Here is a 20,916-nt window from a genome sequence, read left to right as displayed (position 1 = left end):
CTCTACCACTTGAGCCACAGCGCCACTTCTGGCTTTTTTCTTTTTGCTTATGTGGTGCTGAGGAATCGAACCCAGGGCCTCAGGCTTGCAAGGCAAGCACTCTACCACTGAGCCACCTTCCCAGCCCGCGTCCTATTCTTTTTGATAGCAGCCAATGCAATGGATCAAATAAACTTTTAATTGAGAGAACTTGATGTTAGAGCTCTAAGAAGAAGCCAAGTGTCCAATGGGCCACTCAATGCCTGGCCCCACATCTGTTGAAATGGAGAATTCATCTTCCTTACTCTCCTATATCTGAGTTCCCAGAGCAGATATGGCTCCACTTGTCTTCACCTCACCTCACAGAAGATGATCATATGATGCTCTTATCTCACAGCTCCTCCCGGCATCCTCAACTTCCTCCTCGTTAAGAATCTGCTCCTCTTGGCTGCCCTGGACTGTGTCCTGAGCACTGGTTCTAGCTGTGGGCCTCCTCCCTCCCTGCAGCTGTAACTGGATCCCATCAGAGCAGCCTGAGATCAGAACTAATAGCATTAGATGATCACTCAGGGAACAGAGCTGCAATTACCCCTTGGATGCTTTCTCTAGGATGACCACATGCAGAACACCAAGAGAGGAAGAGTAATGAATCACCAAGTGAATTAACTGGAAGATGCTCTAATTAGTGTTATAATTTTTCATGAAAACACTAATGAATATGAAATAATGTGGCCATGAAACCACTAGGACAATTAATGCTGGGGAGTAATTTGGGGTCAGGAAAGGATACTGGAGATTGTTTAAACAGACTGGCATGTTGACAACTCAGAGGCTTTGGCTTCAAAATTTTTTATTAGCAAGTGGTTTGTTGCTTCAGCAAAACAACAGCTGGGCTGTCTGAGTTTTCTTTTCATGTTAAGGTTTTTGGATTTGGAAACAAAGTCACTGGTACGAGCCAAACCAGCAATCCCTTCAAGGAATGGGATGAAAGACACATGGAATGGATTTGGGGGATATAAGAAAAAGATAGGGCCCAGATATGTTGAGACCAAAATGGACACTGCATAAGAACCTATAACCACAGGATCACCTGAATGTCCATGAAAATAGCTTCTGATAGGACACCTGCCCTCTCAAACCTGTAATGCTGGATGCGGACAGGAGAAACTTGCTGGTTCAGCGACAGTTTCCAGACATAAAACGCTACGAAATGTAGATTGTGTGCTCAACATGCACCTTACTTCCATGGACAAAGAGTAAGGATTCAGTAGGAACTTACTATGTGTACAGCAGGCTTCTAGGTTCTATCCATGCGTTTAGAAGAAGACCCATAACTCTTACGAGTCTTCAAAGGAGACTGGCCAGTAGGGGGTGAATACTCGTGATGCACGTCTGACAAGTCTGCAAAGATGATGTCCAGTGACCAATGTAGAGTCTGGGAATTTTGCTCATCATCAATTCCACCACTGAAGGTGGGGTGGCATGCAAACCATGCTGATGAGAGATGAGATATCCTTTGGCATCTCATTAAATCTGTACAGCAGCCAGGGAAAGGAGCGGGTACTCTCTGAGGTCAACCTCTCCTGAGGTCACAGAGCTAATAAACAGTGGCTCACAAACTGCATCTGACTCCAAGGATCATGTTCCCAGACACTATGCAAAGCAAGCCTAGTCTCCTGCTGAGATCTTCCTCCAGAAAAGGTCAAGTCAAAAACCTAAGAGTAATAATAGCAACAGCTAAATTCACAAGCACTTGCCACATAATAAGCACTTACATGCATTTACTTATCAAAGGCTTACAATAACCTTCAGGTGTACCTACCATTATTTGAGACACCAAAATAAACAAGCTAAATCTTGAAGAGCCTCACAGCTCTTAAAGATTCTCAGAAATTTCAAAATATTTAAACACTAATTAACAACGCAACCCAAAGCGGTTTTGTGGGATAGTATGTTTGTAAATACAAAATCAGCTGAGTGCCAGGGGCTCACACCTGTAATTCTAGCTACTCAGGTGGCTAAGATCTGAGGCTTAACATGGGAAGACAGCCTGAGCAAATACGTTTGAGAAACTCTTGTCGCTAATTGACCAGCAAAAAGCCAGAAGTGAGACATGGTCCAAGTGGTAGAGTACCAGTCTTGAGCTAAAAAAGTAAACAAGGATGGAACACTCTGAATTCAAGTCCTAGTATTGATGGGTGCATGTACACACATATACACGATAATGAATTTAAAAAGAAAACAAACTATAAAACAGTACTTATGGAATAACACCTCTCCCATTATATATATTTTATTTTATTTTATTTTTCAGGGTCTGGGCTCTGTCCCTGAGCCCTCTCTGTGCTCAAGGCTAAAGCCACACTGCCTCTTTTTCTGTTTATGTGGTACTGAGGAATCAAACCTAGGGCTTCATGCATGCTAGCCAAGTACTGTACCACTAAGCCATATTCCCAGCCCTCCATTTTATCTCTAGCATCAGAGTCCCTTGCTGTGGAATTAATGGGATGGTTGTCTCAATGAGAACCAGGATGAAGCAGGAGGTTGATAGCAGGGTGTATAGAAGAGAGAAGGATTTGCTCTAAGCCTTCTTTCTAAAGATTCAAAACATTGGAACTCAAGTCTCTTCCATAAAGGAATTAACTTCTGACAACTTCTCCTATTTGCTTTCAAATCCAAGTGAAAATCCTCTCCCCTTACCCATGCAAATCAGACTTCTGTATGCCCCTCCCCCCTCAAAAAAAGCTGGCTGCCTGAGCTGCAGAGCTGGGGCTGTGAACTTGTACGTTAGGATTTCCATGATTCCAAGTCAATCCAGGAAAGGAATGAATTTCGTTCTCAATGCTCAGCATTTCAAAGAATCAGCCTGCCAAACTTCAGGCACAAGACACAAAGATTTTTATGGAATAACTGGGTAAACAAGCTTAATAACCAGTGGCAGCTTGTTATGAATAACAGGGGTGGCTTTTCCTCCCATAGAGGGAGGTGTAAACTCTGTGTATTGATTCATAAGATGCCATTTCATATATATGCAGAACAAATCCAGCCAAACAAAGTTATCTGCCCATTGGAACTCAAAAATATTTCTCAATTTAATTTTAAACAGACCTTGAAGTGAAGGAAATTCAATTAGGTAAGTAATATAGAACACAATGAAATGTCCATCAAAATTGCTTCGAAATGTTTAAAATGTTTTTCCTTGCCAGACAATGTAGTTAGAGCAGCTGAGATATCTATGTTAGTGCCAGGCCTTGGAAATCAATGTGATCACCTCTCTGAATTAAGTATGCACAAATGAGAGGAACTGAGATCCATATAAATCAGCTCAAGTAGCCCTTGGTGTAGCTGGCCATTAGGACAGAGGTAGAGAAGAAGATGCAAATGAACACATTATCTGGGCCTACTCACTAATGGGAGGCATCTTGTTATGCCTGAATAGAGAATCAAGACAAAATGGAGAATCAAGTATTTTTTTTTTTAAAACACTGCTTATGAGACTGAAAAAAAAGCATGGCCCAGATGTAGCACCTGGGGCTTAAACACCAAGTAAACCGTAATTTAGGACTTTGGTAGTGTCACAAATGAGCAAATCTTTTTGATATCAGCTCTAAATCATATCTGTCTTCAATGGCCAAATCCTATACAACATCTGCATGGTTTGGATTTTGTTGATATGTAGAAGAACTGACATCTGAATTGAACGCCTCAACTTCTTCGTTGGGGGAGCTAAGACGGGGACTTTGGTTCTTAGGTGTTTAGTGATGACTGCAGTGGAAGGAGATTTGAAAGTTTAAAATGAAAGCCTGGTTTATAATACATGCCAGGCGACAGACAGGGTAGGCCCAGAAGGGCCTCTCCTCTCACCCTAGAGCTGTGTTCATGGGAGGAAGGTCATTTCATCTTGTGTGTTCACTGGGTGCTGACTATTGTGTCATATGCTTTCCAAGGTGGACATATGATTCCCAGTTTATAAAGGAGGAAACAGACTCAGAGGTGAAGTTAGAGCTAGTCAGTGGAGAGTTAGAATATACCTAAGCCTGTCTGTAAGATCAGCTGAAGGAGAGGTGGGAGGGAGAAAGGGAGAGGAAGAGAAAGAGGGTGAGGAAAGAGGAGGAGGAAGAAGAAGAGAATGAGGATTGCTGCCCTCCAATCACTTCCTAGGAGTCTGGGAGAGGGAGGGAGGGAGGGAGGGAGGAAGAGAGGGGGGGAGATCTGGTTACACACACACACACACACACACACACACACACACGTGCGCGCGCGTGCACGCACAATGTCTCAGAACCCTCTTAGACTTCCTCTCTTTGCTTGAGGTTCTTCCCTCATTTCAGAAATGGACCCTCAATATTCCAGGATTTGTGAAGCTCAGAAGAGGCAGAATACTTGTATTCCTGAATTGGAATTGCTTATGGTAGTCAAGTCTACCTATCTATATGATGCATTTTCCTCCATTTTCACTCCAACTCAATCTCCTACCTACTTCCCACCCTGCCCTTTTAACTGACTTTCAGACTTTGCCTATGGAAACCTGAATTTGAGGTTTGGGGTGGAAATTGCTCAGAGAGGGATGTGCTTTGGAAATGCTGATCCTCTTAGTCCCTTAGCTTTTCTTGGGAGGATGGCATGGTGGAGTTGGAGATGGAGGTACTAGGCAGATAAGAGAAAAACAAGTATGGCCTTTGGTGCCAGGGATGGCCCTGCATTAGCCAGAGAAGAAGATGGCTTCTAACACTACCCCCAGTAGGGTCTAAGGCCCTTGAGAGTAGAATCTGCCCAGTGCTGTCCCTGTCTGCCTCAGTATCAAAAGAAATTTGTTTTGACCATGCAAGGCCCACAAACGACAGTCTCTCACATCTTTTGCTTACCATGAACACCTAGTTATCATGAAGCACAGTGGTGTATTCAGAAAAGGAATCCAAACATAAAACATTTGCAATGTTCTAATTTTCTCACTATATTCTATCCACATGGCTTCTCTTCATGGATTTTTACTCCTATAATATAAATGTCAAGGCCTAACTATAAAAAGGATAAAATATCACAAGACAGTATATTCAGCCTGGGATGTATAGCAAGCAATTAGTGTCAGTTTCTCACTAAACTTGAGGAAATAGGAAAATCCATCCATATTTAATCCCATACAAATATTGTAAATGAAAAGGAGGATTTATTCACTAGGATCTTTAAAATTCAGTGAAATCTAATGGGAAAAAGCTTTTTTTTCTTAACCATTTAGGTCTGTACTGGGTCAGCAGAACTTTAGTCCTCTAAAACATTTGAACGATAGAGTCTGAAACATCTCAAGTCATTCTTGTCGTATATTTATAAGATAAAAAAATGAAAAAAAGGAGATTACATTTTAAAATGTGACCTTTGGAAATTCTGGGGACAGTATTAAGAGTTTGAACTCATACAACGCCGGCAATCTACCACTTGAACTACAACCTTAGCCTTTTTTGGCTTACCTGTTTTGTTCTTGTCATTCTTTGGGGGTGTAGGGACTTGAACTCAGGGCTTCTTGCTGAGCCATGCCTATAGTTTTTTTCCCCTAGTTATTTTTGAGAGAGTCTCACCTTCCTGCCCAGGCCTGTTCCTGGACAGCAACTCTATCATTTTTTGTTGAAGCTGAGATGATAGGAGTATCCCAACCATTCTCAGCTATTGGCTGAAACCAGTGACCGGAAATTTCTTTCTTTCTTTCTTTTTCTGCCTACACTAGCCTTGAACCATTTATTTTTCTGCTCTCAGCCTCCCAAGTATGCTTTTTTTTAATAGATAAAGTCTCTTATTTTATTACAGAGTTGGCCTAGGACTATGATCCTCCTCTCTACACTTCCCACGTAGTTGAGATTACAAGTATGCACCACCATATCTGGTCCAGATAAATTTTTTTCAGGTAAATTGAAGTTAACACCAATCTATAAATCTGCAGGATATTAAGTAACGGCCAGTGAAGTGTAAATTTTCTGTACTGATAATTAAAATTACATATAAGAGGAAAGCAGTTCCACTGCTTTGCTGATCAGATTGCTGGCTCAATTGCTCTGAAGTGAATGACGTTCTCAGCTTTAGATGAGGCAGAACAGAGTTGGCTATTAACCAAGCCACTATAGTGTTTCTCCGTATTCAGTTTATGTCTAAGTTCAGGTTATCACTGAAATCCATTTTTATTACGTAAGCAAGTATTTCCAATAGTTAAGGACAAATCATTTTCAAAAAAGAATACCCACTTTAAAAGAGAAGCTAGAAAACAATGACAGGTACAAATAAACACACACAACCCACTCCTCCCAGAATAACAAAAGATTCTGTATCTACAATCAACTCACTTGGAAAAAAACTGCCTTCATGAGTTTGACCATGCAATATCAGCAGAGAGAAGGACAAGAATATGCTATGCTTCTTCGAGAGCCCAGAAAACACCTGGAGAGAATTACATGAAGTGTTTTAAAGCTATACTATTAACTGAGCCCTGGTGGCTCATGCCTGAAACCCTAGCTACTCAGGAGGCTAGGATCTGTGGATCATGGTATGAAGTTCATGATCTCTCATCTCTAATTAACCACCAAAAAAAAAAAAACAAAGATGTGGCTCAAATGGTATAACACTAGCCATAAGCAAGAAAGCTCAGGGACGGTACCCAGGCCCTGAATTCAAGTCCCAGGACTGGCACATACACAAAAGCTATACTATCTAGTTTAGACCAGAGATATATAGCTGGTGTTCAAGAAAGGGAGCGGAAAGAATGGACCATACTCAACTAGGAAGGCTATAACAGAGAAAGCCAGGAAGAATAGAGAGAAAGAGATGAGGCACTCCAGACAGGAAGAACAGATAAGTAAAGATATGGACGTGACCATAAGGATGTACATGGACAGAGTAACAAGGAGAGCTGCCTAATTGGGGCCAGTAGCCTTGGAGGACTAGAGGCAACAGGGCATGGGTGTCCAATGGTTGTCATTTCACAATCTTTGCCTCACTACTGATCATCTGAAGGTTTGGATAAGACTTTACTTGAAGACTCCCTCTGAAATTGATCTGTAGCTTGAGAGGATGTTCTTTAAAAAGAAAAAAAGCCACATAGGAGAAACTAGAGCACAAAAAATGTTGATGGGAAGAAACTAATGGGAAAAAAGAGGTGATAAGTAAAGGATGGAATCCTGAGAAGGTAGGAGAGGCCGAGGCCCAGAACAAGTAGAGGATTGAGCCTTCAAAAGAAAGACCACCACTTCCTCTTCAGAAAAATGGAGAAAGGGTGAGGGTGTCAGACCTTAGAGCTGAATAAGAATTTGCTCTTACACTTTGAGTGTGAGCTGTACTGAACTTTGATATGATGTTAGAAGGAGCTCTATCCAAGAGAATATATTACTTTCTATTATCTCTTAAGGTGAAAATCTAGGACACTCACTTGCATGAAAATAAAACAGCTTCACATGTTTTAAAGTATTTAAACTCAAAGACTACAGAATTGATTTTGTTTACATAGCAGTCCTGTCAAAATCTCCTTTAAAAACCACACTGCAGCTAGGATCTGGTAGGCTCATGCCTGTAATCCTAGTTACTCAGGAGGCTGAAATTGGAGGATTGCACTTAAAAGCTAGCCTGGGCAGGAAAGTCTATGAGATTACTACTTCCAATTAACCACAAAAAAAAAGCTGGAAGTGGAGCTGAGGCTCCAGTTACTGGCTTTGAGTAAAAAAGCTCTGGGACAGCACCCAGACTCTGAGTTCAAGCTCTTGGACTAGCCAGTGTACACATGTTCACACACACACACATACACACACACACATACACATCACCACCACCATACTGTGTTCACTAGGAAGAAAAATTTAGAGCATATTCTTGAAGCGTGTAATGCCTTATTTTTAAAAAATGCAGTGATTCACATAAAGTATTTTTTTTTTGTCGGTCATGGGACTTGAACTCTGGGCCTGGGCGCTGTCCCTCAGCTCTTCAGCTTAAGGCGAGCACTCTACCACTTGAGCTACAGCACCACTTCCGGTTTTCTGGTGGTTTATTGGAGATAGGAGTCTCAAGGTTTTTCTCCTGCCTGGGCTGGCTTTGAACCGCGATCCTCAGATCTCAGCCTCCTGAGTAGCTAGGATTACAGGCGTGAGCCACCAGCGCCCGGCCTACATAAAGTATTTTTAAAGGCTTTACTTAACTGTCAAATCCATGTTTTACTGGGAAAGTTTGCTAGTGTAATTCAACAACTACTTAGAAATGCAAGTCTGCAAATTCAACATGACAGAGCTTAAAGAAACTACTTTTGTCAGAGCTTACTGAATACACAAAACCGGTTTGGGGGTTGGATTCAGATATTTTCCTGCTCATTTTAAGAGAAATTTTAGGTGTTCAAATCCACAGAAAGTCTTTTGTCAACACTGGCTATGAATGCTCTACCAAATTTACATTATTTATGACTACATTTTCCCTCTTTTCACACAAGAGCCACTTGGAGTTCAAAGATGAATTGTCCCAAGACAGGAAATCTCATTCATCAGACCCTTTGCTTTCCTGTTTCTAGGCTACACCTTCCTGAGAGCCCCTTAGCAACAGACAGGGTCTGAAATGAAGTTCCTTAAAAAAAAAAAAAAAGCAAAAGTTTTACATTTTCATTAGCTTTCAGAAGTCAAGGGTCATTTGCAAAGAGATGTGAGCTGTCCCCAATCACTGACCACAAGGACACACCTGCCTCTTTTCTCTGGAACAAAAATACAAATAAAGCGGAGTTAGTGATTGACAAAGGCCAGAGCCAGGGGTCAGTGCAGCAAGTCAGCTTTCGCTCTGGCCAGGGCCTTCTGACTCCATTGTGAAGCCTGGAGAAAGTGACTCAACATTCCCTAGTTCTTTGAGGCAAGGGGGAGGGAGGGAGCAGTAGTGAGGATGAGGGGCTTCTTAAAGAAATATACACAATCAATACCTCTCCAGCAATCAAACCTAGTTTCTAGTTTTATATGAGGCAGAGATATTCTGCGATACTACTGCTAACTTCATGAGAGTGTTGTCAATGAAGACCACGGTGGTGGGAAACAGAAGATTTGTATATATGTGCTATATGTATGTGTTTTTGTGTATATATACCCATGTGTGTATAGGTGGTGGTGGGTGTGCATAAAGACAGCAAAAATGGAAAGGAATCCCTAAATTTTCAGCTACAGTGGCAGATGGTGTCTACAAAAGGCAGAAACAAGGACAGAGCTCAGTTTCTCTGCCCCACACCAGAGATCTTGCTCTTTCTTCCTCAAGCATCTTTTGTCTTCTCACCCAGCCTCTACACTCTTATTATCACTGATCTCACACAGAAAATCTAAGAAAGCAGGAAGGAAAATATGAAGCTCTGTTCTTCTTGGGGAAATGGAATCTGCAGGACTGGGGTGACTGATCCTCTTCCGGACAATATTGAATTCCAGTACCCGGGCCATCTCCCTTCTCTTGAGGACGCTCCATGGTGCTGTTCATGGTGCTGAAAATGGCGCCACTTCACAGAGCCAGCAACCCACCCACAGGCTTTGGGCTGACAGGGGTAGCAATGGATGTAAAGCTAGTCAGGGAAACAGTTGCTGTCCACAGAGCTATCCACCAGCTCCACAGCTGGGCTCTGTTCTCCCTCCTTGGCAAATATAAATGGCTGGTTCACTTTTCCCAGAGCCCAACTTGAGCTGGCTGATTTGGTAGGACTCTTTCTCAATGGCCTCTCTGTCTTTCCTATCCTCTCTCTTTTGTGCTATAGTTTAGCTTTTCCAAGCACACAGGCCTCTTTGGCCCCCTCCATAGAACCATTCTCCTTTTCTTTCCCACATATATTTCTTGCCTTTTCTGCTTCTCCTCCCAAACATCTCCCAACTACACAGGACACTGTCACATGTTAGCAAGAGCAGGGGGTGAACCACCTCATTTATGACAGAACTTATCAGCTAGTTTTTCCTTAGCAATGAATTAGGAGAGAGAAAAGTCCAAAGGATTAGGAAAAAGCCCCTTATGATCTATCTGGGAGGCAGTGTTTGTAGGGTTGACCATCAAGAGGTAGAAGAAAAGAAATACTAGGAATAACATGCAGGAGGGAGGACCTGGTGGGAGGTACGGGGCTGACTGCAGTTCAGAGACTCCCAGCAGGTGGCGCTATGCTTCCCAGTGCTGGTATCTGGAGGTCTGTACTATTGCCCCAGCTCTTCTTTGAACCTTCCATCTGTCCAGCACCTCCTTCCAGCTCCTCCACTCCTACCATGTTTGGAGATCTGTCTTCCTCTTGGTCCAAGTACTTATCCAGACTATATTCTTGCTAAAAGCACTGTGTGCACAGGTTTTACTTACTGTAATGCACAGTAAAGCAGGGAACACAAATAGAAAAGACAGGGTCAGTGAAACGGATTTTTTTTTTTTGGTGTGATTGATGGTACTCAGATCAAAACTGTTTAATCATCAATAACATGATTCAGCAGTTGGGAAATATAAACAAATTGTGCAACTGCCTGCTTTGGTCAAGGCTCTGCTGGGGCCAACCCCCAGGAGGGCAGTGCCAGCAGGATAAAGCAGAGCTGGCTGTACCTACAGGCTGACTGGCGTGACCTTTGGCTTTTGCCGCACACTCACAGTTGGGCTAGGGTTAATAGCACTTTGCAGGAAGCTCCAATTGAGTAAACAAAAAAATGCCTTGCCCTGTTCTAATGGAGCACATTATTCCGAGGCCTAAACCTTCATCCAAGCCCCTGCAGCTGCTCTGCAGGTCAGAGCTACCAATAAAGCAATTAGCCAATGAGAAAACTCTTCTTCCCTGAGGGGGACTTGAGGGTTTTGTTGCAGTTGCTGTGCTTTGCTTTGGGTTTTTAAATAAGCAATCCAAGTTGATCTTGGCCTCTTACATTAGATTCCAGGTTAAGGACAGTGAAATTATGTATTTGCTGAGTGTGATATTTTAAGGGACTGGTCTCTTGGTCAGCACAGGCTGGAGAGCTCACTGCTTCCTGTTCAATTAACCTGAACCATAGCTGAACTCTGCCCTCTGAACCCGCTCCGCAGATAAATACATTAGCTCACCTAAGGAATCATTAATATTTTTCAATCACATAAAACAAACATGAACGTCCCCAAACAACCCAAGCGATATTCAATTAGGACTAGCTCATGTATTGTGTAGAGGGGTGAGATGGGGGGAGAGTGGACCACATCACATCATGGATGGTATTTACAGAGCAAAGAAGGATCAGGAAAGAAATGAAATGGATCCCGTCAGTAGCTCTACAAACAAAGAAGACTTTGATTTTTTAAATCTGCAAGAGGAACACTAAGCAACATTTAGAAACTCCTGTTCCATTTACACCTGTTCTCAGCCCTGGACTAGCATCTACCCACCTCCATCAGAATGCACAGCTAGTACCACAGGCCCTCTCTCCCTTGGGACACCAGAGGTCATGTGCATATGTAGAGTTCAAATTGTTGTGTTTCTAGAGACAATTCCTGGTTTTCTACAACTGACCTCAGAGATTTCCTGGCAGTATCATTGCTGTTTAGTGAACCAGCTTAAATGAACCAAATTCACGTCTTGATTGAAATAATTTTTACAGTAGAAAATGGTGTTCCTCAATTCAACAGTGGTACTCACTAGACACTATGTTGGAAATGAACTATACAATGTGGTGGGGAGGGAGGGGGAAAACTGGGAGCAAATGAGGGAGAGGGTGACACTGTTCAAAAAGAAATGCATTTATTACCTGACTTATGTGACCGTAACCCTTCTGTATATCATCTTTACAATAAGAGTTTTAAAAAGGAAAGAAAATGGTGTTCCTATAGCATTGTTAGTCTATGCATATGAACTGAATTTTCTTTGTGGGGTAGAAAAGGAGAGAGAGGGAGAGAAAGGAGAAACAGGGGGAACAGACTACACACAGCTATTTGGTCTTTATCCATGCATGTCATCTTAGAAGAATGAAAAAAACATCCCTAAGTCATTACTCATTTCTATTTAACTTTATTTCCCACAATTCTGCCTCCTGACACTCCCTCTTCTCCCACCCCCTTTTCATTTTTGTTTGGTTTGGAAGGTGTGGGCTTAATGCCCAGCTATCCTAGATGAGAACACTTAAAGGAATATCATAAGCACGAAGGGTAAATCTATTGAAAGAGGGGTCTTTAACTATGTGGTTTCCTTAAAGGGAAAGGTTGGATCAATAAGATCAATATGAAAGGTTTCCCTGGCTCTGCATTAAAGGGTAAGGGCTTCTCTTTTCACTGGTTTAACTTTACTCTCTGACAAATGCAAATCAATGGATCTGTGTTTACAACAGATTCCCTAACAGATTCAGATTGGGCAAAGCCCAGAGCCTTTCCTTGGGGGTTATGGAAGGATGACAAGCTGCTTCATGCTCCTGGGTGACGCTTTCATGCAGGAAAGAAGGAGCTGGCAATGGCTACCAAGCACTTTTAAAAGAAGAGGCTGGCTGCCTATGACCTCTGCTAAAGAAGGTAGCAAAACAGAACACCAAAATGTCTTCCTTTAAGGATGTCAAGGTAATATAAATATACAGCCTACATTCTGGGACCAATGAACTAGTCAGCCTGGCTTCTTATCCATATACATCTTGGAGCTGATTGCACAGAGGAAGTGCTAGTAAAATATCTGCAATTGGAGAGGGAGAGAGCATTTAAGCTCTAGGAGTGCTTTTTCTACCCTTTCTTAGGTGGTTAACTGGCCCTTAATAATAACAAGGCAAACCAGTGAGGATTTTTCCTCCCTTAATTTTGCCTTTCCCTTTAAAAAATGTGATGCTTTCCAGAGATTACATGACTTCAAGTCAATAGCAGTTACAGAGAAATTATTTTTCTTCCTGCAGGAGAAAGTATATGTATATTTGATTACATGAGCCAAAGTCCAGTGCTGATTAAATTACATTGAAGGTGTGTTTCCAACCCAAACAAAGTCTGCTTTCTATTGAAAGAGTAATGAATCCTCAAATGGTAAAAGAGGTGCCAAGGTGGAATAAAGATCCTCCCTGCCCTCTGGGACAACTTGTGTGGGACAGTTTTTCATAATAAATGTCCACAGCTGCTAGGACTCCCGCTCCCCAACCAAGACAATCTCTACTGCACAGTTCACAGCAGGCCTCCATACCCCACCCATTTGTCTTCTGTCTTGGCATCAGATGGCTGGGTTAGGCAGTCAAAAGCCCTAGTGCTTTTTATCACCCCCTTGCTTTGCATGGGCAAGTTTTGGATGTCAAAAAGTCTTCCCCAAAGGCCCAGAGGTTGGATAGGAGAAGTCTGGGTGAAGAGGAGCGGTGATGCTCTCTCCTGGCTGGGTCAGCTGGTTGGGTCTGTGTCTGATAGCACCAACAAGTCTACAGAACATTCCCATAATAGACTCACCTTACTCCCCAAGAAGTGCCATCCCCCTGAAAGAAGCAACTTTCCTTGGTCCAGAGAAAAGAAAGAGGTTCCTAAAATATGTAGGATAGGCACAGCCCAGAGAGTCTGAAGATAAAAGTCTAAAAAGCCCAGGATACCTTTATCTTCACCCTCTTCCCCAGGGCCATGTATCTGGGCAATTATTTCTATTTATGCCCTCCTTATTTTCTTCCTTTGGCCAGAACCCAGAGAGCAAATCTCTCTGCTTTTCCTTGGAGGTTTTTTATTTCTCCAGGGATACCCCCAGTGGGATCACTTTTCACGAAGACCGTTTTTACCAACTCCAGCCACTAGCCATGATATTGGGGGCTCAGTATTTTCTTTCTGAGAGTTCTCCAACCCCATTCCGCTAGATTTCCTTTAGAAATATGTGTTAAGAAAACTGGGAGGCGGAGGAGGAGGGTTTCTCCCTGAGGTAACTTGAGAATGAAGTCCTAGAAAGCTGCCAGAGGATCCTGATGTTTCAGGGCGGAAGTGGTTCAACAGGAGAGTGGAGGGATGCTGAGGTTTGTGGGGCAATCCTCTGTTGGCCTCCTACCCTTCAGCAGAATCTGGATGTCCAGGAATTCTAACATGGGGAGGGGGAGGGAGAGGGCAGCCTGATACTCCACTCATCAAAGGCCCACTCTCCCCTCCCAGTGCCAAGAAGTCCTTTACATGAGGTGTGCGGTGAGAGGGCCACTTGCCTTCCACACCAAAAGGAATCACCTACCATCCTCAGTGCCTGTATCTGGCCCTTTGATCTCACTCATACCGTTTTTGGGGGAGAAAACAGAGGGCATTTTCTGACAAAGAGCTAAGGTGGGAAATTCCATTAAGGAAAACCACTGTTGAGAAGGAAAAAAAAAAACCCACAAAACCATCTGTGCAGAATATGCAAGATTTCTCCCCTTCCTTCCATCCCCCTCCCCCTTTTTTTCTCAGAATGCAGAACGTGAGAAAATACTCCTATCTCACCAGAATGAGACCTTCTCTTGAAAGGGGGAAAGTTTAGTTTTTCAAGTGGAAGGATTTATAATTTAAAAAAATAAACCAATTTATTCCCATTCTGTCCCTGCTATAAAATTCGCCTCAATGCCCTTCAGAAAAGACAAGACCTGGCAAGTGGGGGTGCTATCAGGAGCTGGGGTTTCCCTCACAAGCAGAAAAGGTTTCTTTTCTAACCAATGTGGGTGTCTCAGAGAAAATTCCCCTGTCTGCTATGGGCCTTGGAGCCCCTTGAGAGGGCCGGAACTAGAAATGATTTCCTGGATGACTAGCTCCTGGGAAGGGGCGGCATGGGCCCTCTCCAGTCTGCTTTCCCTACAGTCTGGCCGGCATGCTAAGAGATGAGATAGTTCCCCGGTTGACCCAATTAGCTGGGAGAGCCCGGCTTACCCATTCCTGGAGGGCTGCACTTCAGGCTCGTGGACACCGGGCCTGTGTTTAACTGGGCCCAACGATGGCATTTGCCTACAAAGTCTGGCGAGCCAGAATTTGAGGCCGGGGTGGAGAGGAGACTCACCGACTGTGTGTTAAGGTGTGACTTAGCTGGGCTAAGCTTTAACCCTGTCATTTTCCACTACGGCGGCACATCGGACTTCGAATTTCGAAACCCAAGCCACAGTGCTGTCTTGGATAGTCCCGAGGAAAGAAAAAAGAACAAGAAAGAGGAAGTGGGAAGGAGGAGGCGGAGGCGGGTGGCGATGGTGTTAATATCAGTCGTGGCTGCCCGCCCAGGCTGTGGGACCAGGTGCGGCCCCAGCGATCTAAGGATGACAGCTGCTCAAGAACCCGAGAGCCGGGAGGATGTCGGTGCCGCGTCTTCAGGGAGGGAAACAGCCCAGAGATTTGTGCACCCGGGGGCCTGGGCGAAGGTGTGTGTCGGTGGCGCGGGGGAAGGGTCCGAGGAGTCGACCCTGGTAAGAGAGGGAGCTGGCGTGCACTCCGGGGAGGATCTGCGGTCGGACCCGAGGAGGCTGGCCCCCGGGGCGGCGAGGCGGCGCAGCTGGAGCGCCGGGAGCTCGGGCGGGCGCTGGCGAGCGCTCTGCTGGGAAGAGCGCGCCGACCGGCTTACTGGAAACGCGCTGGATCAGGTTCCAGATCAATGAAATCTGGGTCCACACGTTTACGTGACTGTTGCCAGCATTAATGCTCTTTTAATCTTCTAAACATTATCAGCATCGATCTCCCTCCATATACACATTTGTTTGTGAAAGTGACATAACCACACGGTGGGAAGCCTGAAGGAGACAGAAGTGCGCCCGCCTCTCGCGTGCGCGTGTGCGAGGCGCCCGGTGGTGCGGGATACTTCTCACACGCTTGGCTTCACCCCCTCTCCTCGCGTCGCGCCTCCTCGGCCCACTCCTACCCACCCTACTGGGTATTCAGGAGACGGCCTTCCGGACCCGGACTCGACGGTCGGGAGCTTTTCCATGATTAATCCCGATCAGCCAGAAGGCGGACGTATCCCCTCTTTTCGGCACGGATGTGGGCTGCGTTTAGCCTTTTGGGCCCACCCAGATCTTGAACTAAACTTCGGGTACAGGTGGGTTGGGCAGAGAGCCCAAGAAGTAGGAGATGGAGGCTGGGTGGGAAAGAGGGAGTGACTGAGAAGGAAGGAGCCGCGTGGTTTTGGAGTCGGCAACCTGCTTTAGCCACACGCATGCATGTCCTGCGCCTCGGGAGATAGACATGCGCTTCTGAGACCCTGGCGGGAGCCGCGATGCACACGACCACCCCGGCTGTAGACGCTACAACTACCCCGGCATTAAGCACTATGGCGACTAACTTCCCCAGCCTTGGGCACCACCTACACGTGCCCTACGGTGGCTGTGCTAGGCCGGACAAGGCACATCCTGGGTTGGTTACCGCCCTTTGGCCATCTGAACTGAGTTAGCTGGAAATCGGTGGTGGTTCTCGGCTGCTTGGAACTACTGTACTGTCTGGGGATGGTGGATCTGCCCACAGAGGGAGTCAGGAGGCAGACTAAGGGCCGGCCACCAGGGAAGTGGGACTCACAGGAGATAGAAACCTAGGCAGGGACGGCAATCTAAGACCTGCTCTTTTCCACTGTTAGGAAAAAATTACGAATCTCCAGCCAGAGAGCATCCCTCCCCCCCCCCCCCACGCCTTCTACGATTAGGCACAGGTTCAGTTCTTGACTAAGTTCTCAGAGTCCCTCTTGTGTGTGTTTATGCATTACCGAAGGCCCTACTGCTCAAAGCTTGATTGTTTGCGTGCTCAAACCCAAGGTAACTGGCCCTTATTGTTTCTTTCCGAGGCAAGTAAAAGCAGACCTGTGGGTCTAGCCTGGGGACTCCTGAGTAGAACCCGCTGGGTGGGGCACCTACTTGCTGCTCATCAACTTTACCCAAGGAGAGTGGGATTCCTTTCTCTGATGTCTAAGATGTGGGCAATCTGATTTCCCCCGGCATCTCTCCCCTCCCCTCCCTCTTTCACGTCCTCACCTGGATCTGACCAGGCCTGGACCTGGCAGAGGGGGAGCCTGGGAGCAAGTGAGGGGCAGAAAGGTCTTGTCTTCCTGGTGATGGATAATTCTTGGCCCAAGGGTGAGGTGTGCTGGCGGCCAAATCAGGCTTCTTGCCAGGGGGGCCAAGGGGGCTGCTAAGGCCTCTGCAGAACTCAGTGGGACCCAAATGGGAACAAAGGGGAGGGAGGAGGGAGAAGAGTGAGAAAGTTAGAGGAGAAACCCGGAGGGAAAGGAGTAGGAGAGAGGGTGGGAGTGGTTGCCCCCACCCGGCGGTTAGGGTTGACAGTCCAGTGGAATCACCCTTTGGAGTAGCTGGGTTGTTTAACTAGTGGGACTCAAAAGGCACAAGTCCTCCACGTCCTCCACCGGGATTCCAATCAATACTCTTGGCCAGAGAAGGCCTCCCTTTTCGTCTCCATTTTTCCCCTCCTGTCTCTTAGCGCTTCAGATCACATAATACCTGCTTACTAGTCCCAGCTTCTACATGTCTGAAGAGACTGATCTACTGACCCCAAACTGAAAAGCCTCCTATGTAATAATAACCACTCAACACACTTGTAGTTGCAGATAAAATGGCCAGATAAAAAGGCTAAAGCTCTTGTTCCTTTTCAAACTAGGGCAATAAAACAGACGCACATCTGAATGCTTGAGCAGAGCCCTGTCCTCTAAGGCACTTCTAGCTGGGAGAGGAGGCACTCACACTCCTGCTGGGAGGCTTCGGTGGCCAGCAGGCCAGAGTCCCAGGCTTGCCCCTGAGGGGTCATCCCTGGAGGTCCCAGAGAGGGCCAGGCACTCTTCACCATCCCAGCCAGACGGGGGGCCATAGCCAAAAAAACAGAAGGATGCTGATTGGTGACCATTGCTTCCATGTAGTTTTCAGATCTACACAGGCGGAAGGCCAAGAGTTTTCAAAAAGCTGTGTCCTTTGCAGGGTAGGCTTGAGCGCTCTAAGAGGGGCTGGAGTAGAATAGTTTGTCACTGTGTCTTTTAGCTGTACCCCAGAGCAGCTGCCAAGGTCCTGCTGGCCTGAAGTGTTCCAGGAAGGCAGCCCGTGTGGGAGCCCTTCTGAGAGGGTCCCGCCTCGTTTAGGGGGATGTGACACAAAGGCGCTTTAATAATGGAAGCTGTCATTAAGCCTCCAGCTTATTCCTCACCTGCACTCTCTCTTCTCACTGCTTTATCTTTGCTAGGAACCAACAGGGGAAGGGGGGGGGGGTTGTAAGAGCGGATTAAGAGTAAACTAAAGAAGAAAAGAAGATAGACTTCTAAGTCCACTCAAACGTATCCTGAGCCCACCGGTTTGGGAAAGCTCTTTGGAGGCGAAGCTTGTTTCCTTTGCCTTTTTAGATCATCATCCCCAGAGCCAGTTACCGAATGGACACTGAAGTCAACAGGACTTCAGGAAGGGGGTGTTGGAGGGGAAACGCCCACTCCCTAAAACCTGAGTGAACGCACTGCCTGTCATAGTTCCCAGTCCTGTGGGGAGTCTATAGAGTACACCCCAGGAGCCGGGTTCAGCGCGGTGTGTGTGTGTGTGTGTGTGTGTTGGGGGGGTACTGGGGGGGTGTCCTGGGAATCGGCAGTGGGAACTTGAGCTAGCGGCTTCCGGAAGCGCTCTGGGCACCGCCGAGGTTCGGAATCCGCTGCGTCCCGATACCCGCGCGCTATGCAAATCAATGCCACCAAGAAGGACTCTTCTAATGCCGAAATCGCCGTGTCCGAGACGCTCTCTCTCCCTTGCCCAATGAAGAAGAGTCTCCCATCCTGACTAGCACTGGGGTATTGTGTGTCCCTCCCCGTGGTGGGGGGGGGTCTGGACACTTTGCCCCCCCACCGGGCTCCGTGCTGTGAGCAAAGCAGGCACCTCGCGCGCCGCGCGGGGTCTGCACGCACAAAAGCGCTCCAGTGCGTGCCAATCGCAGCCACCGCAGCCCGGTTCGCTCAGGCTCCGGCACCCGCCGCCCAAAGGAGGCTTCTCCGTGCTCCTAGAACAATAGAGGGTTGTACCTCGCGGCTCGGCCGCTAGAGGAGGCACAAAGAGCCGAGCCCGCTCCAGAACAATGTAACCCGTGCGTCGACCCGTCCCCTCCCGCCCGGTGATCCCTCCCGCCCGCCGCCCGCCGGCTCTCCCCGCCGAGTACGGTCGCCGTCCGCTTCGAGCAAAGGCGGAGCTTTACCGCCCGCGCTCGAGACGCAGGAACGAACCTGCATCTTCATTTCTCAGCACCAATTCCAACGAGTTCCCCAATCCTCTCCCGAGTCCCGGCCAACCTAGGCCAGTCCCCAGCGACCGCTCGGGAAGCCTGCCGAGGGGCGCGGGGGGCGGGGGGCGAGCGCCCTCCACCCGGTCTCCCTTCTCCTCTCGCCCTAAGCGGCGAATGTAGCAAGTCCCCAGCCTTGGTCCCCGCACCCCCGCTCCCCTTTCAACGCGCAGCGGCGGTGGAGCTGTCCAGGCGCATCTCTTTCCGTGAAGCTCGATCGGAAAGTCCCGGCGTCACCACCGACGCCGGAGGTGGCTCCGGAAGCGGTGTTTGCACCCCGAGCGCCGGTTCCTGGCAGGGGCAAGGCTGTGCCTCCTAGCCAAAGACCGAATAAGTTTGCCTGCCAGAGCGGCTAAGAGGAACGGAGAGCGCGTTTCTCTCTCTCTTTTTTTTTCCTTTTCTCCTTCCAAGGAGGAAAAAAAAAAAAAACAACCCAAAACAACCAAAGCTCTTCAAGTGTCTCCATCTAGGGAGACCAAGCAGCCTGGAAAACCGAATGGGGTTATCAAAGAGTTCAAGTGCACACGGTTTTGAGTAAAGAGCAGTTCCCGAGTTCTACACTGCCGGGGGGCGGGGGGGGAGGAAAGGGAGGGCAAAGGTTGGCACACGAGCGTAGGGCGCATGGAGTGGGGGGCGACCGTCTCCACGAAAGCTAAGGGGCAAAGAGAAAGGAAAAGAAGAATTTTTTTTTTAAGAGAGAAAGAAGAGGGAGACGAGAAGGAGGAAATGGAAGCATGGGGGAAGTGTGCAGGAGGTAGAAGAGAACTAAACGCCGCCTCTCCGGCAAAGGCTGGGTTCGGGGTCGCCCCCCTCTCCCCTCTTCCCCCCCAAGCAGCCCGGACTCGGGAGGCTTACCTGCCAGGCGTAAGGCGGACATGCGCTGGAACTCCGGCTCTTGCAACCACTTCCACATCCTGCGAAAGGTCTCCCTGCCGGATTTGAGTTTACTCCAGGGTTTGGGATTCCGGAGCAGGTCGGAGAGAGTCCCCTGAGAGCGGCACAGCACCCTCTGGGCGAAGATGGCCTGGGGGATGCTGTAGCGTTTCAGCTCGGCCGTGATCCGCTGGGCCACCTCTTTGGTGTTGATCTCCTCCAGCTGGCCCGACGTGGCCACCTGCGAGCCGGACGAGGACGACGGGGGCCGCTCGCGGCTGGGAGCCAGCACCGGCCCGTGGGACTGAGCGTGGCCCGGGTGGTGCAGGCCGTTGAGATGCGACATCATGGCCGCGGGCGGGGTGCCCAGGCCTCGGGACAGGTGCTGCTCACCTCGGGTCAGCATGGCAGTTTGGTGCGCGTCGAAGTTGGGGCTGAGCATCTTGTCGTGGCCCGGCGGGCCGTAGTTGGGCAGGCTCTGCTGCGCGTTGTGGAGGCCGCCCAGCCCGTTGCCCAGCGGCGTGGCGGCCAGCGGGGACAGGCTCTGGCTCATGCCGGGCATCTCCTTGTAAGGGCTGTAAAGGTTGTTCATGGCCGGGAGCCCGCGCTCGTCGCGCATGAGGGTGAAGCTGCCGCTGACGTTGCCCGACAGGCGCTGGTGGTGGTGGTGGTGGTGGTGGTGATGCGGGTGGTGGTGCGGGTGCGGGTGGTGGAACTTGTCGGAGACCGTGGAGATGGGGGGCAGCGGCTGGAGCGGCGTCAGCGTCGTGTAGGTGTTGCTCATGCCCATGCCGGGCGGGGACGAGTCGCAGGACATGCTCATGGCGTGGTGCAGTGGGATGGAGAGCTCGGGCCGGTAGTCGCTGCCGTCCAGGATGGAGGCCATGCTGGTGACCATGGCCGAGCGCGACGCCGCGGCCGCCG

The 20,916-nt window shown here is 47.7% G+C and overlaps 1 protein-coding gene across 1 annotated transcript in view; it reads right to left on the bottom strand.

Moving 5' to 3' along the window:
* Nucleotides 1-20,910, bottom strand: part of Onecut2 (one cut homeobox 2) — a 37,711-nt gene extending 16,801 nt beyond the window's left edge. Inside the window, exon 1 of the mRNA XM_013018935.1 lies at nt 19,975-20,910. Coding sequence (XP_012874389.1) covers nt 19,975-20,890 — 916 coding nt within the window. The 5' untranslated portion in view covers nt 20,891-20,910. The remainder of the gene's footprint in view (nt 1-19,974) is intronic.
* Between the last annotated feature and the right edge of the window lie 6 nt (nt 20,911-20,916).

Source organism: Dipodomys ordii, unplaced genomic scaffold (genome assembly GCF_000151885.1).
Source record: "Dipodomys ordii isolate 6190 unplaced genomic scaffold, Dord_2.0 Scaffold43, whole genome shotgun sequence".
NCBI classification, from domain to species: domain Eukaryota; kingdom Metazoa; phylum Chordata; class Mammalia; order Rodentia; family Heteromyidae; genus Dipodomys; species Dipodomys ordii.
The sequence above is the reverse complement of the archived record's forward strand: the minus strand, read 5'-3'. Positions and strand labels throughout refer to the sequence as shown.